General features: G+C 42.6%; 1 protein-coding gene across 1 annotated transcript; it reads right to left on the bottom strand.

Moving 5' to 3' along the window:
* Nucleotides 1–1,983: 1,983 nt before the first annotated feature.
* Nucleotides 1,984–14,932, bottom strand: fah (fumarylacetoacetate hydrolase (fumarylacetoacetase)). The gene is made up of 14 exons (XM_068730732.1): nt 14,799–14,932; nt 14,033–14,143; nt 13,250–13,371; nt 12,894–12,943; nt 12,086–12,176; nt 11,206–11,303; nt 11,058–11,110; nt 10,774–10,873; nt 6,855–6,985; nt 6,237–6,312; nt 5,545–5,591; nt 3,953–4,054; nt 3,361–3,478; nt 1,984–2,409 (listed from the first exon to the last, which is right to left on the bottom strand). Exons 1-14 carry the CDS (start codon nt 14,877–14,879, stop codon nt 2,333–2,335), a joined length of 1,257 nt encoding a protein of 418 aa, XP_068586833.1. The 5' UTR covers nt 14,880–14,932; the 3' UTR covers nt 1,984–2,332.
* Between the last annotated feature and the right edge of the window lie 609 nt (nt 14,933–15,541).

Raw genomic sequence — 15,541 nt, 5'->3', positions numbered from 1 at the left:
ATAGATAGATAGATAGATAGATAGATAGATAGATAGATAGATAGATGGTGGAGAGGGTGGTCCGGGTTATCCAATATGGATAATTATTTCTTCAAGAAGTTCTTCAGCGCCAAGTTAGTCCAGAGATCTAGGACACTATTGTGCTTATTGCACTTATAGCCCCTGGACTGACCTCACACCTTTGTTGTAGCCACCTCTCGCCTCGCTGGGACTGAGCCAAGAGGAACACCACGCAGTAAGAATGTGCGGTCCCTCCATTGTCGTAGCTGAATGAGCCACTCGAGCGTCACACTGACCTTGACCCACCTGTGTAAACAAGGGTCCATGTGGAGGATGTTGGGTCACCTCTGCAGGGGCGGTAGACGCAGCGACCTAAGGGGTTTGATTCCCGAGGCCGCCGTTAGCATCCCCAGCAGCATGAGTCATGTCTGGACTGTCAAACTTGCCCCAGGATTAAAAGACTACAGTAGGCAATGAATCCTGTCTACTCGCTCCATAGTCGGACGCACCTACATAGAGACCTAATTCAGAGACAGGCCGATGAAGGAGATATGCTGTATTCTGTATTCACGAACATGCCCAGTGCCTCGACGTGAGCTAGGACCTCCGTTGTTCTCTGTTCTGCCTCCTGGAAATAAGGGGTGCACATGAGCCAGTCTTTGAGGTTAGAGAGAATCTTTGCTCCCCTCAGACTCAGGCTGCCCTCACGCATCTTGTAAAAATCAGAGGAGCCAGGAACAGGCTGAAGAATAGGACGGCAAACTGATATGCATGACCTGAAAGGCAAAGCGAAGAAACTTTTTGTGTTCTGGGTGAATAGGAATGTGAAAGTAGCTGTCTCTGGGTCCTCACTGGGTCAGCATTTTCTACATAATTCCCCCTCCTGATGCCGAGGTGGGCCAGGGAAATGCGGATGAGGTGATTTACTGCCTCGTCTGTGGATCTGTTGGAGCGGTATGAGACTGCAACGGTCTGAAAGTCTTTGACAAGTCTCTAAAAGCACTTCATCACCCTTGAGGTCACAGCTACTGGCAGCGCTACCGGCTGGGGTGAGGTTTCTTCGGGACAGGGACCACCGTTGACAGCCTAGTTACACAAATTTGGAGGTGTACAAACAAGCGCTGCGACAACTTCACGCAAAATACGTGATGATTTTGATTTTTTTTAGACAGCCACTGCATACTCCTCCTTGTTCGGGACTCCCCCCTTTATGCCTGTTTTGTAATCTCTCATGCTTGCCACAAGTTCTGGAATCAGTCGGTTGCAATTGTGATTCCAGTTTCTTGCCGTCGCTTAGCCCCAGTGCTCGATCTCTGAACTGGAGCTTTCTGTTTCAGCTGTTTGGATTTAGGCAAAAGGAAGATGGTGGCTTGGCCTGATTTGTCAAAAGGTACCCGTCCTTGTACTGTGTGTAGCAGTGGTCCAGAGGAGTCCAACCCTGTTATGAAGATGTTTTTATCCGTCCACATATCAATATTCAGTCAGTGTGGTAAATTGCTTAATAATGCTGTGACAATTAATACTGATGGATAAGTTAGCTTAGCTAGCTTGAGTGGGAGGCTTCTGCAGAACAGTCTTACCCTTAGCCTTAAATCAATTAAACACCGACAACAGGAGGCGGGTCTTCATCTGTAGTCTGTGCAGTTTTAATATGACAAAGCTGTTCCAAAGATACAGGACGGCCACCGCAAAGGCTCAATCACCACTGACATCCAGAGCATCTGATTGGTCGACCTCAGTTCTCTGACTGGTGTATGGAGATGCAAGAGTTTGGCTAAATAACGTGGCGCCAGCCTTGGCTAAAAGTTGTTTTGACAACTGAACCAATCACTCCACGATTCTTAAGAAAAGTGTGATTGTGAGAAGCTAAAGGGCCTCTGATAGGTCAGGTCGTCCAAACATAATGAACTGAGTCTTTAGATTGAGACTGAAATCCAAGTTTTGATATCATTTGACCACAGAAAACAAAAAGACACAGACACATTGAGATTAAAAATGGATGATTTCATTACAAAGCCAACACATATAAAACATCAATAACACTGATCCTGGTATAGCAGTAACACTGTCACGTAATGTGGGAGCATCCCTCTGCTAGATCAAAAATGTCCCTGTCCAACTCTACAAACCTCTGAGACAAGCTCAACAATTATCAACTAAAGCTGGAAACGCATCATTTTAAGAGAAAGATGTGTGTGTGTCTGTTTCTTGAGAGAGAGAGAGAGATGATGTTGTCTTCATTCATGGAGTATTGAATATCAAAACAGGGTGAGTGTCTTCCAGTATTTATGCTCCGCAGAAGGATGCTCACTTAAACAACAGTAAGTGTGTTTCAATGCTGCAGGGCAGGGAGAATGGTTCCCATGCAGGGTCCGAAGCCCACTCTGTACCCATCTCCTTGACAGTAACCTAGACAGAAGAAAAGATGGGACATTACTATTAATACAAACATGTGATCATGGACACGATTATCAGTATGATCATATGATGTAAGGCCATCTGAAAACAAAGAATTCATGTTTTTTTTTGCTGTCAAACATTTTGTCAAACTGATTTATTGTTAATATTTGTATAATTGAAAGAAAGGAAAAGAATCCTCTGAGGCCTGTCAGAAATGTTTCTATAGTGTCTTTACTCTCCAGTGTTAATTGATAACATACATACATTAAATCTGTACCATGAATACTTTCATATCAACATACATATGTGTATATCAACGTCATACTGTTTGAACCGTTCATGTTGAAAACTGCATTCTCAACAAAACTACTAAAAGATTATGGTTTGGCTTAAAATAAGTTTGATACTACTGGTTTCACACAGGACACAAAAACTGGTCTCGTGGGTCAGTCCCATGTTTGACCCATCCTTCCACTCCAACCTCCTCCCTACGAGGACTTTGATTCATTAAGGATCACTCAACTTTTGAGCTCACATGGGACACAAACAGGTCGGCTGAGTAAAAGTCCTGTGTTTGTTTGACCCAACCGACTCACCTCTCCCTTTTATCAAAAAATGTTATTCCTATTGTGTAGATTTTACACCAACAATAATGAAAAAAACCTTACGCAACCTGCCATTAGTTGTCGTTTTCCTTATTGATAATATTGTTTGAAAGTCAATTTTAGATAAGAACCACTGTATATGTTTCCAGTGAATGATCCAGTTATCTGGTTCACATGGGAGAAGTTTGCCTAAAGGGCCTTCTGCCAGAAATCTCCTTCGGTTTGGCAACAAAGGTACTTGGTTAGGTTTAGGAAAATATGGTTTGGGTGAAAATAAAAGCTTTCTGGCAGAAAGCCCTGACTGCATCTTCTTCTATGTGCTTATCTGGCTGCTATGCTTAGTGTTCAGTCCAACCTTTGATGGTGACTTTGTCTCCATCCCTCAAGAACGTTCTGGTTTCTCCTTCTCCCAGATCGATGTTCTTAGATCCCCTCCATGACAGCTCCAGCATGGATCCAAAACTCTCTGGATCCTGTTGAGATGCAGTACACACAATTTTGTGTCACCAGGTCATATCCATCAATTCAATTCTAGAAACTACAAAGTTATATACACTATAAACAAAAAAAAGAGATGGAAATATATAAAGGAGATGAAATGTGCAAACCTTTAGAATAAGCATATACATTTAAGGGGTTATGGGTAAAACAGAGATCCCAAAATCCACAGTTTACATTTTTTCACATAGGGGTTCTGAAGGTTCTAAATTCAATCTATGATTGAGGGATTGCACTAGTATGCAATATGTTCATGATCTGTTTTACAGTTATCAGATTATTCACCACTCACTTCAACAACACAAGCATGAAATGGGACTTACTTTGCCTCAGGGTAGTCCTGTACCGTGTGTGATAGAATATGTATTCACATACAAAGATACACAAATATTATCCATCTTAACTAGTATTTATCGAGTACTGAGCAGACTGTACATGCAGACACTCACAGGTCCACTAATGGTACCAGAAGCCAACAGGTCTCCAGGTCTGACGTTGCAGCCGTTGACTGTGTGATGGGTGAGTTGCTGCTTCATGGTCCAGTACATGTACTAGAGACAGAGATAAGAATGGTAGAATATGAGTGAAGCGAGGCAGACTGCAAGACTTCATCCTGGTTCACCATGTGCATAAAGGAGACTGCTGGTCCCACCTGCCTCTACAGTCTGGTGATGGCCCAACGCAAAGTGGTCCCATGGGTGGGGCCAGAGTAAGGGCAATTCACTGACCCTTAATGAATCGGCTTGAAAAGAGTTGTCACACCTCGCCCAGAGAAGGGAAACCGGGGTGCTTTTCTGGAGCCTGACTTTGGAGGGGGACTCGCCAGCAAGCTCCAGGTGGCCGGGCCTTGGCACATGGGGCTCGGCCGGGCACTGCTCAAAAAAACTTCATCAAACTGTTGCCCTGTGGGCCCACCACTCGCGGGGATGACATTGGGGTTGGGTGCAATGTAAGCCGGGCAGCAGGCAGGGGCGGGGACCTAGGCGTGCCGACCCCTGGCATCGCAGACTAGCTCTAGGGACGTGGAATGTCACCTCTCTGGCGTGGAATGAACCGGAGCTGGTGCTGGAGGTGGAGCAGTACCAACTAGATATAGGTGAGCTCAGCTCCACACATAGCACTGGTTCTGAAAGGAGACTCCAACCGATTGTCTAACCTCAGATTCAGAAGGCGCAATGTGGACTGTGGAACAGTGGACTAGGTCTTTACCCTTGCAGGTCTGTTGGAGGGCTTATGGGAGTTTGGCCATCCAGTCTACATGTGTTTCGTGGACTTGAAAAAGGACTACAACCATGTCCCTCTGGGAGTCCTGTGGGTGGTACCGCGGCAATATGGGGCACCTGGGTCGTTGCTACGAGCCATACGGTCCTTGTTTGACCAAAGTGAGAGCTGTGTCCGGATACTCGGCAAGTCAAGCCTGTTTGTGATTTTCATGGACAGGATTTCAAGGTGGTAGACCCAGAATACGCCGGAGTGATTTCATATCTCGTCTTGCCAGGGAACGATTCGGAGTTCCCCAGGAAGAGCTGAAAGCATTGCTGGAGAGAGGGGCGTCTGGAACACCCTCCTAAGCTTGCTGCCCTGCAACCCGGCCCCAGATAAGCGGAAGCAAATGGATGGATTTAATTTTTTGTGCATTGGTGACTCAAACCAGTTTTTTTTTTTATCTCATGGAATTTGATGTTTTCAATTCTGTTTCGGGGAACTTTCATATTTGGTCCTACATCGGATACAGGTGTCATTTGCAAACAGCCAAACAGACATGAGCAGATGTGGAATCGTGACTATCGTGATTGGATCTTTAACACTTTAAAACAAAGCGTGTTTCTCAATCGATCCTCCAAAGTACTCCATTACCTCTGCAAATCTGTGAATGCGTTGATAGCAACTGTTGGATGTAGCAAACATTAATCATACTTAAGACTTACAGTGTGGATGTAGCCTATGTGATTGATGTGTTTGATATTAAAACCACCCTACATGCTGTATTATTTTCTATTGACATAATGTAGCACAGTGACTCAGCACACGAGGTCGGTACCTTGAAGTTTGACTTGCAGATGGTTGCTGCCTCTGACATGCCTTGTCCTGAAAGAGCAAACAGAAAAAGATGACATATTGAAACACACATTCACTTTAAACGATGTACAGTCCTTCTGACACATAGCTAACATTGATGGTAGAAATTTACCAGCTAAAATATGATTAGATCAGAATAATTCATACACCTCTGATTCAGTCGGAGAGCCTTACAAGACAAACTATGAACATTCCAAAACATGAACGTGGTTGTTCTTTGAGATAGTTGCCCAACCAAAGTACTTTAACAAAATACTATACATATTTATTAGAAAACTGTTTATCTATAGGGGAAGATAAACTCCTTCACATCCCTGCTTGGAAGATTACTGTCAGTGTACTGTGTGTCTGAGCATTAGCTTCATGACACATAGTGTTGGTGCTTGCGTGTTTGGGAGGCATGGGAAACCCTGAGAAGTGTGGAAAGCATAAGTGGTAAAATATTAAGCCACATGTATGAGAGAGAGAGAGAGAGAAAGAGAGAGAGAGAGAAAGAGAGAGAGAGAATGGGGGAGGGAGACATAAAAAGCCTTTAATGGCTCTCCATTACCATAGATCACCTCAGGGCTTTTACTGCTGTGTGTGTGTGTGTGTGTGTGTGTGTGTGTGTTAGTGAATTAGTTGATTGGATGAGAGCCACTCTGTGAACAGTACCTTTAAGTGACACGAACAGGTTAATGTTGAAAGTGTAAGCGTCAGGGTGCTGAAGGTAGGGGAGGGGCTCTGGGTCCTGCAGAGGGGGGGGGGCAGAAACAAAATGAACAGAAAACAAGTCAGGAGGAAGCTCTCATGTCCACACACACACACACACACACACACACATACACACACACACACACACACACACACACACACACACACACACATACACACACCAAAACCAGAAATGAGGAAGACAAAACAGCTTTTCCATTCTTACACCCTTAACACTAATGAGACAAAAAGTGTCATTTTGTTCCAAAGGTGGCACCAGAGTTCGGGGCATGTAACAACCAATGGTTAGGTTTAATTGGTAGTTAATCAAAGGTGTTCCACATCAAGAACTGAGAAAAAAAAATCAGATCTCAATAGTTTTCTCTGCCGTGTCTATGGCTTAAGAACAGATGAAAAATAGGTTTTGGCAGGAAAATCGGTCTACGTTCCTGAATCACATCATCATCATCGCTTCTGTATCATGATCTGGTGACTGAAGTCACGACAGAATTTAACTCAGTGACTTTAAACTATTGGATGCTTCTCCTTACTGGTGTAAGTTGTGACCCCTGAACTAACCTGGATGGGGTTGGGCTCTACAAAGGGTAACAGCGCCTCCATTGGGATGACCCAGGGTGAGATAGTTGTCCCGAAGTTCTTCCCCAGGAAAGGACCAAGAGGAACATACTCCCACGCCTGGATGTCCCTGGCTGAGAGTAGACACAGATAATACAGCATAAGTATGCAGGTAATTGTCTCTTTAGTAATTAGATTGGGCAATAACAGGGAGTCCAAAAAGTTTAAAGAAACTACCAGGAGACCAGGAACTGTGGTGACCTGAACCTTTCTGCTAAGCAAGCAGAACGGGAATATGTGTCAGCTCTTTGACTCATGTTTTCCATTATGTTGCAGAGACAAAGGATTCCATGACGCTAGAAGACATTTGTTTAAAATTAAAAACATGTTCTCTTTTCTTTTTAAATGTCAAGACAAACCTAATAGCCACATCTATTCAGTTTCCACCTTTCCACATCCAGGAAAGTTTTAGAATCACCGAAGATAATTCGGTTTTTCTATGGTGTTCCTCGAGGTCTTGGTGTCTTGATGTGATAGTTTGGAGGGAAATTTGATCATTTTTAAATTTGGCACCAAATCTGTGAACCAAAACTTGCTGAATCAACGTACGAGACATAATAATAGAGTATTGGAACAGCCATCGTATACTTCCATCATACAATGTTCCAACTCGGTATATGCATTCTAAACTTTTAACATTTGAACATGTGCCTTAACAAGCTCAATGAGAAAATGCATCTGCACAGTCAAATCTGTGCAAAAATAATTTAATAAAGCAAGCTTTCTGTCAGAGACCTTCTTCGAGGCAAAAACAGATGCCCAATTGAAACACTGCTTATTACAGATTTATGACTAGACAGCTTTCAGATAATGTATGTGGCATGTACTGTTGATCTGCTAACTCCACATCAAGAACCCTGTCCCTCCTATAAAAGATGAAAACAGAACTACGTGGGCGAGTTAAACCATCTGAGTCAGTGAGCTTTTGACTCTTAGTTACCGGGATCTAGAAGGTCTAACTAGTTCCTGTAATAAAAAGTGGGAATAGGTAATTACAACACTGCAATGTAATAATGAGATACAGTTTAACATTCCTGAGTTCAGAATAAATACCAGAGAAACTTACATGGGAGTTACTGTATGTGTAGTCATGGAAAAAAGACCCAGCTGAGGCCTTCATGAGGAGAGGCGTAGCTGGGTTGTGACTAGTCATAATCTGAATACTGTACTGTACAAGAGGTGTTCTGCAGTCACTGCTGCTCAGTCATGGCACCATGTGTGTGTTACCCCAAACCGGTTGGCATTGTGAACCTTCTCTTAGCAATAGTAATAGTTTAATTTACACATTTAAATGAATTCAACTGCTGATCCTTTACTTGAGTAAAAGTAATACTACAACAATGTAAACGGGCTCTGTAAGATGTGTTAATGTGTAAGAAGCATTTCACTGCTTCAGAACCAGATATTGTTAACTTGATGGATACTGTTGGGAAGTTCCGTCTCTTACAGTGCACAATCCCCAACCCTACAAAGAGATTTCTGGCTAGAACTGGTTCAAAATGTTTTTTTATTTTTCCCACAAGTGGGGAAAGAATCTGCAGTAAAAGTTAGCCAGCTGTTAATTCAAATGAGCCTTCTGAAATGAAACAAGAACGTAATGTTGCTTCACTAGAATTATGAAAACTGAAACTTGATTTTAGAAAATACTGGAAACAAACAGACTTACAAAAAAAGGCTGAAACATTCTTCCTGCACTGGCAGACTGAATGACTTGATAATATGGTGGAATAGAAGTATAAAGTAGCAGATGTGGAAGTTCTCTTGGTCATTATTTCTATCAGCTGATGCCTTGACATACACAACAGACACTAATAAATGAAATTAAGCAGTCAGCAAAAACAGACATCATCACATCCTGTGAACACAAGCAACATGCACAGCATTGATGTTTAGCGTCTAGGCTCCGACTTCGTCACTGTGCACAACGCTCAAGTGTTTGTGGTTGCGGCGATTCACACTTTTTGTGTGAAAGCATATTTTTTTGACAGTTTTATACCGTCATTGACTGCTACAGTTTGGACTCTTGTTTCTGCTTCACATTACGAATTGTTCCTTTATTGATGTGCACACCTGGGTAGGATAATTCACAATAGCCACAATAATTATCGGTTACAAAGTGAACCGAGTGCTGTCTGCAACAGAGCGCGTCTTCTAACGCCGGTAGAGCTAGTTAGCTGTTAGCTGTTAGCAGCCGCTAAGAGGGGTTACACGTCCCTACCCATTGTCTGCTAATGGTATGCAGCCCTTCTTCATACTGTATACAGTTACCATGGGATTGGGACACACCTCACAGCAACGCAATGTTACACACAATACCAGTAACCCCCTACACCCGTGGTCCCATAGGGTCCTCCACTGTGAAGCTGATGAAGCAGAAGTGAGATATTCTTCCACCGAAAGAGCTTTACTGTCAGTCTGCTGTCAGTATCCGTCTGTCTCCGTCCTCACATGGACACGGCTCATTGGCCGACGCCTTCCCTCACCCACTGTGAGCCTTTTACAAATTGCTTTTCAATTAAGCCACTGTGCACCATTGAGAACTGAGGGAAGAAGAAGAAAGGGGAGGCATTTAACTTAGCGTGCATTTTATGGTATGTCAAGGATGGCAAATATTCACAGAGAGCTAGTGGTGAACTCTGCACAGACGGATCTCCTGAGGGCTTCAGTAAGTACTAAATGAAAGCTATGTCAGTTCCCTTCCAAGCTGCACATTCAGCAGAAATGTCACAGACTGAAAAATCTCTCACACTGTGCTGTGGTGAGACAAAAAAAAAACAGAAGTATCTGTCTCAGCGCCAGCATGATGGGCTGTGGTTGGGATGGTCAGTGTGGAGAATGTGTTGCATAGTGTGCTGGAGAGCATTTCAAAGGCGAAACAGCAAACTTTGATAGCAGGAAGAACACATTCTGTCTCTTAGTGGAGATAAGAAGAGAAAAAGATTAACTTGTTAGCAATAAAACACGCCCTTCCTTAACTTAATACACTCTTTTTTTGTTCTACTGCAGCCCAACTCAGTCTGGTATGACCAGTAGCTTATGGGGACTAATGGTAGCTAATGTATTTCTCATACATCTGCCATTCAATCCTCTCAAGCATTCTCACAATACGTTTTAGACAATATATAACTGTTCCTAACCGATGTACACGCATTCTAAAGCATGCTTCAGAAGATGTATGTTCTCCTGTGTTTGTGTACAGCAGACATCCAGGATAAACTAGCTAGTTTTAGAGACCGCTCTGTACTTCTAAGTCAAAAGTAACGTGTTTTGTACTTTTCAGATTGTAAGAAGAAGTAAAACTTGAGGTTTTTCCACTGAACACCTGATTTTAAACTGCTCTCACACCTTTTTAAGCTGAATTTCACAGTATATTTCTCATCATCATAGCACTTCATATCAAGGAACAGGAAACATAGGAGAATAGGGTCACCATCAGAAGAAACAACCCAAAGTACAATTTCTTCTGAGGGTATAATTCACATTTGTTGTAATTGATTTCTGCTGGTTTTTGGCAGGCTGCAGGATGACAGATGTAGGAGTAAAGAGGAATATTGGAGAGAATAACAGTCACACCATGCATGTCCTCTCCAGAGATTTGCAGCTGAATCAATAATACATATACCCACTGATGTTTTGATGAGGACTGACTCCGCCATTCAATCTAAATCCATTTCCATCCGACTAAATGTGAAGCGGCATCAACATGTATAATGCAGAGCTAAATTAAGGAACAAGTGTGCCTCTAAGTGAAATGCCACTGCTAATAAGAGCCGTTGATTTGTTGATTTGTCATAATAAAATAAAACCATCTACAAGCACATGAGGAGGATGTTGGTGTGATGTGTTGTGTAGAGGCTCTTACCACTCCAGTCATTCATGAGAACCATGCCAAAGATGTGTTCATGGGCTTTCTCAATGGGAATGGGCTCCCCGAGCTGATTCCCCCCTCCGACAAAGAAGGCCTGATCAGAGCGCAGAAGAAATATAACAGCACTGACATATTGTACCATATTAAATATCACACAGACTGGTAAAAAAAAAAGCAAAAGAGAAGAGCAAGTCTGGCATTTTTCCCATGCAACTTTGAACATCTAATCAAATATTCCAAACATGCTGGTGATTCGATGAAGTAAACACTGTAATCACCATCTCCAGCTCAATGTCCAACTGCTTAGACGGGCCAAACACGGGAGGTTTTGCTAGGAGAAAGAAAAAAGGGCAAGCATAGTTATCATCAGCTGTAAGAGGTTGAACTCTATGTACTTGTGTACAGAGGTGAGTGTAAGGACGTTACTCTGGTCAGGTCTCATCTGGCCTGAGGGGCGGCGGATAGGGGTCCCAGAAACAACCACTGACGATGCTCTACCATGGTATCCCACTGGAAGCCTCAACCTGCATAAACACAAGACTGAAGACTGAACAGGGACCACAGGACGTACACAGGTCACTGTCAGTCTACATTGTGTATGTTCATCATTTCTCTGAAAGTAGTATTTACGTTATGGTTAGAGCAGACAAGCATGTATAATGGATGCAGGGTCATTGGTAAAAAAACCATTCGACTCAGTTACATTACAAAGACAATGAGCCCAGGTGATCTCTCAAAGATGACTGCTTTGAGTCAAAGATGGACACAAGGAGTTCAATACATTGTTGTGTTTGTTTGTTTTGATCACTGAGGGTGAAACATATGATTTGATAAAAAAAAAAAAAAAAAACTTCAAGAAGCCACAGTAATAAATATATAGTGGTCTGGTCTCCTTATCTATATTACACAGATTTAAAAAGATTATATCCATCTTCAGAGAATTATTGCTAAAACGTAACCTGAACCCTGACATTTGACCTGGGGAGCTCCACGAACAGCCTGCCAATCACCTGCTTTAACCAAAGGGCGGTGGGTCCCGAGCCGCCTTAGCGTTCCTCTCATGAGGCCCGAGAACAAAATGAAGGCCGTCTGTGCTGTGTGGCTGAGGCTTGCTGCAGGTGTGCTCCCACAGCTCTGCTGCAGCGTCTCAATGCACACTGATGTTCTGGGGCTCAAATCAACGAGAGAAACCTCTCAGTGTCCCTCCACACACGACTGTCGCAGAGAGCCTGGAACAATACGTTTCAAGCTCTCTTTCAATATCTGCCCCCACAAGTATCTACTGCTGCTTAGATTGATAGTGTACCAGTTTGGCATCAGAGCATTCTCCTTCCCCCGGAACATGGTGCCAACGTTGATGGCGTGGTCTCTGGAGGAGTAGAAGTCGGTGTAATCGCCTTTGAAAGACAGATAAGACAGTTCATGAGAGGAAAAGGCTGAACTATCCACATACCCTTGTGTTATTAGTGAGGTCCATCAGCATGAAGCTGACTGGATGAGCCGAGCGGTACTAGAAATGTAATGTGTTGTTAAACAGTGACCCCTGGTGCTGATGTACCTTAAGTCCATTTAATTATGCAAATGCTATTTTCTGCATTTAGAGCTACTTGACAAGTTGTGTCTATTATGACACAACTCTAACTAATCAAAATATTGCAAATGTATGCATCATTATTGAACTAAAGGGAACTATTGGTAACTTTTATAAAAATGACTTATTGTCATATTGACATATGACATTGATAACAGAAGTACACGGGACAGATAATCAGTCTGGTTCCTCAGCCTCCTCTTAGTGCTCCTAATGGCATCTGCAAAGTCCACCAATCAGAGCCAAGGAGTCTAGCGCAGCTGTCAGTCACTGCTCATGAAGCCGTGAACTCCGATTAAATATGAATCAAGATTCTGTAATTCTACTGCCTATTTCTCGCCTCAACTGTTTTCAGAAATATACGTTAGTGTACTGTAACTGTAAAAATGAGGAAGCAACAAAGTGAGCTAAGTCTTTAACTTGAAAAGCTCAAGCAAACGCATTACTCTGGATGTGTGAGGGGCCATCGATAGATAGAAGTGATGCTAATGGGGAGGTCACATCTCTAACAGGACAGGCTCACCGATGTCTGCAGGAAGGTGCATGGTGGCTGTGCTCTGATGGACAAACGCTCTGCAGAGACGAAGGACAGAAAGACACAAATCACTGGTGGAATAAGCTGTCTCACATAAGGACCAGGATTCTGAATAGAAAAGGCTGATACAGGCTGTGCAGCTGGGTTTCCACTCGACAATAAAGGATTTCCCAGAACAATACAGTTCATTGACATGAAAAAGATGTAGACCACAGACCTGAAGCTCTCCATTATAGCATAGCATGACAATTTTCATATTTTGTCGTATTGTACTTCCATCACATATCGTAACCACTCAATGGTGAAGGCTGTTTAAGCCCGTAAGTAGACTTCCACAGACTGACCTGCTCCGAAGGCTGACATCATCCCTCAGTGTGCCCTCATTGGCTGACAGCAACCCCTGCAAGGTCCTCCTGGCCTCCCTCCAGGCCTCGTAACCAAGAGCCATGAAAGCATTCAGTGTGGACTTGTAGAGGGACACAGATAACAAGTCAAATCGGATACAGGAAGCAGTCCATCCTATAATCACTTGACTGATTTTTAGATTGCAAAATCTACAGTATGATATTACTTTTAGTCAAGTGCTGCATTAATGTTGCTGCCACTTTAACCACATTTGTGACTCATAGGTTCAGGGGTTTTTCTGTGTGGGGGTTGAGTGTGACAGAGCAGGTCCAATACCAATTCAAAATCAAAACCTGAAGTCTGAAGTCCTCAGATCTGAATTCCTCAGATCTGAAGTCCTCAGATCTGCAGTCCTCAGATCCTGTACTTAAGTATAAGGAGCCATATGGCAATAATCCTTTACAAGAAAGCATTCTGCATTTATAATTTGAGTAGAACTGGCAATCAACAACAGTACCAAAATACTGATTAATACATACCGATCTTGGCTGTATTTTTCTATAATATTATATTTACTACTACAGCATATTAATATTAATATTAATATACTATTAATATTAATGTATCTGGTCAAGCAAGAGCTAATTAAGGAACATAATCGTGTAACTGGACTTCCCGTAGTATCAGTATGATGGTACCTGATTCATGTCAGGTAGAGAGCTACGCTGATTTATGGTGCATCTTCTCTGATTATTATTATTATTATTAGGGATCAAACTTACCTGCTCAAAGACATCCTGATGTTTGGAAAGCACAGGTCCTCGAAACAAAAACATGATGACGCTGAGGTCCAGAATCTGGTCTCCAATGGCAACGCCAATGCGACGTTTGGGCTGGGGAAACAAAACTCAGTGACGTAATGATCCACAGTACTGTTCCACTACCCTGCATCTATCAAGTGGTCTTAAATATCTTCTTTCAATCCACAATGACTCATCCAGCAAGCCAGGTACCTTCATGCTTTAAATTAGGACCCATGGCAAACATGAATTGAATAGATCCAGCTATGATACAAATATGAATATGTAGAAGCTACATAGGTGGAATCGGGTTCTTTTGACTACTGGACCCCAACACAAAAAAAGTGAGATATAATAAAAAGTATGGCTCTGTGGTCTAAAGGGACCCCATTGGTTTGATGAGGATTTAGCAGTTTTCTCCTCAACAATAACTAATACTAATCAACAAAACTCCTTTAATGCTGTTCGATTGGGTGTTAGACTTGTACTGGCTCTGCTATCTGGGGATGTCATGATGAGAGTGGAAAGGTCCAGGATTGTCGGTGCACTCTCAGCTGCCACGCACACTTCAACATGCATCCTCTCCCTCAGTACACTTCAGCAAGCTCAGATCATCTTTTTCCTCATGGACCCACAGTTATGTGAGTATTTTATTTTGAAAACCATGACCAGAAGTCCTCAATGTGCCTGACCTGACAACACTTTTTTCTTTTTGCAAACCCAGTAGAAATAACCAAACTGCACTTACATGATCAGGCGTGGAGAATATTCCATAAGGGAGGTTGTGGAAGGAGAACTCTGAGGAAGCATCTACTTTTAGGAAGGACATCTTCTCTTCTGCAGTGATATTACTCTCAACCTTACTGAGTTACTGAGTGAATGAGCAGCAGCAGCAAGCACTTCCAGATGTTTGACTCTCGACAGGCCCGCCTCCCACTGCAGAGCCAATCACATGCTGCCTATAGTATCCACCCTCATACGGCCCCTTTGGACGTTAATGCAAACCAGCCTGGTAAATGACTAAGCAAAATCAAGTTACTGATAAGCCTTGTGAAAACTTGAGAGGAAAGCCCTGATTCTAATAGGTTTAATGAGGAAAAAAACACAATTTGAAACATTCCAACATGAAGGGAAGATAGAGCCTAACAATAAAGCAGTAAACAAGTCAACAGAAAACTGGAAGGGGGGGGGGGGTATAATGTGGAAAGTTTGGAAAGGAAATATAAAAGGTTCAAAGTTTCATATTCAGTGTAAAACATAAAATAATGATGAAAGAAATGCATAAATCAGGCTAATGGGAAATAAATGGAGTGAATGCATTTAATGTAACTCAATCAACCTAAACTAATTGAAAACAACATATCAAGAGCCCTCAATCAAAAAGGTGTATGGCAAAAAGAACAAAGAGTTTTTAATATGATCGAAAAGAAATCTCGAACCAAAGGCCAAACACATATGAGGGTGAAAACTAACTACCCAAGGCTGTGCCTT

The sequence above is a fragment of the Cebidichthys violaceus genome, unplaced genomic scaffold (assembly GCF_023349555.1).
Source record: "Cebidichthys violaceus isolate CVI_PGR_0920_01 unplaced genomic scaffold, fCebVio1.0.p SCAF_5, whole genome shotgun sequence".
Classification (NCBI taxonomy): domain Eukaryota; kingdom Metazoa; phylum Chordata; class Actinopteri; order Perciformes; family Stichaeidae; genus Cebidichthys; species Cebidichthys violaceus.
This window is presented reverse-complemented; position numbering and strand designations above follow the sequence as displayed.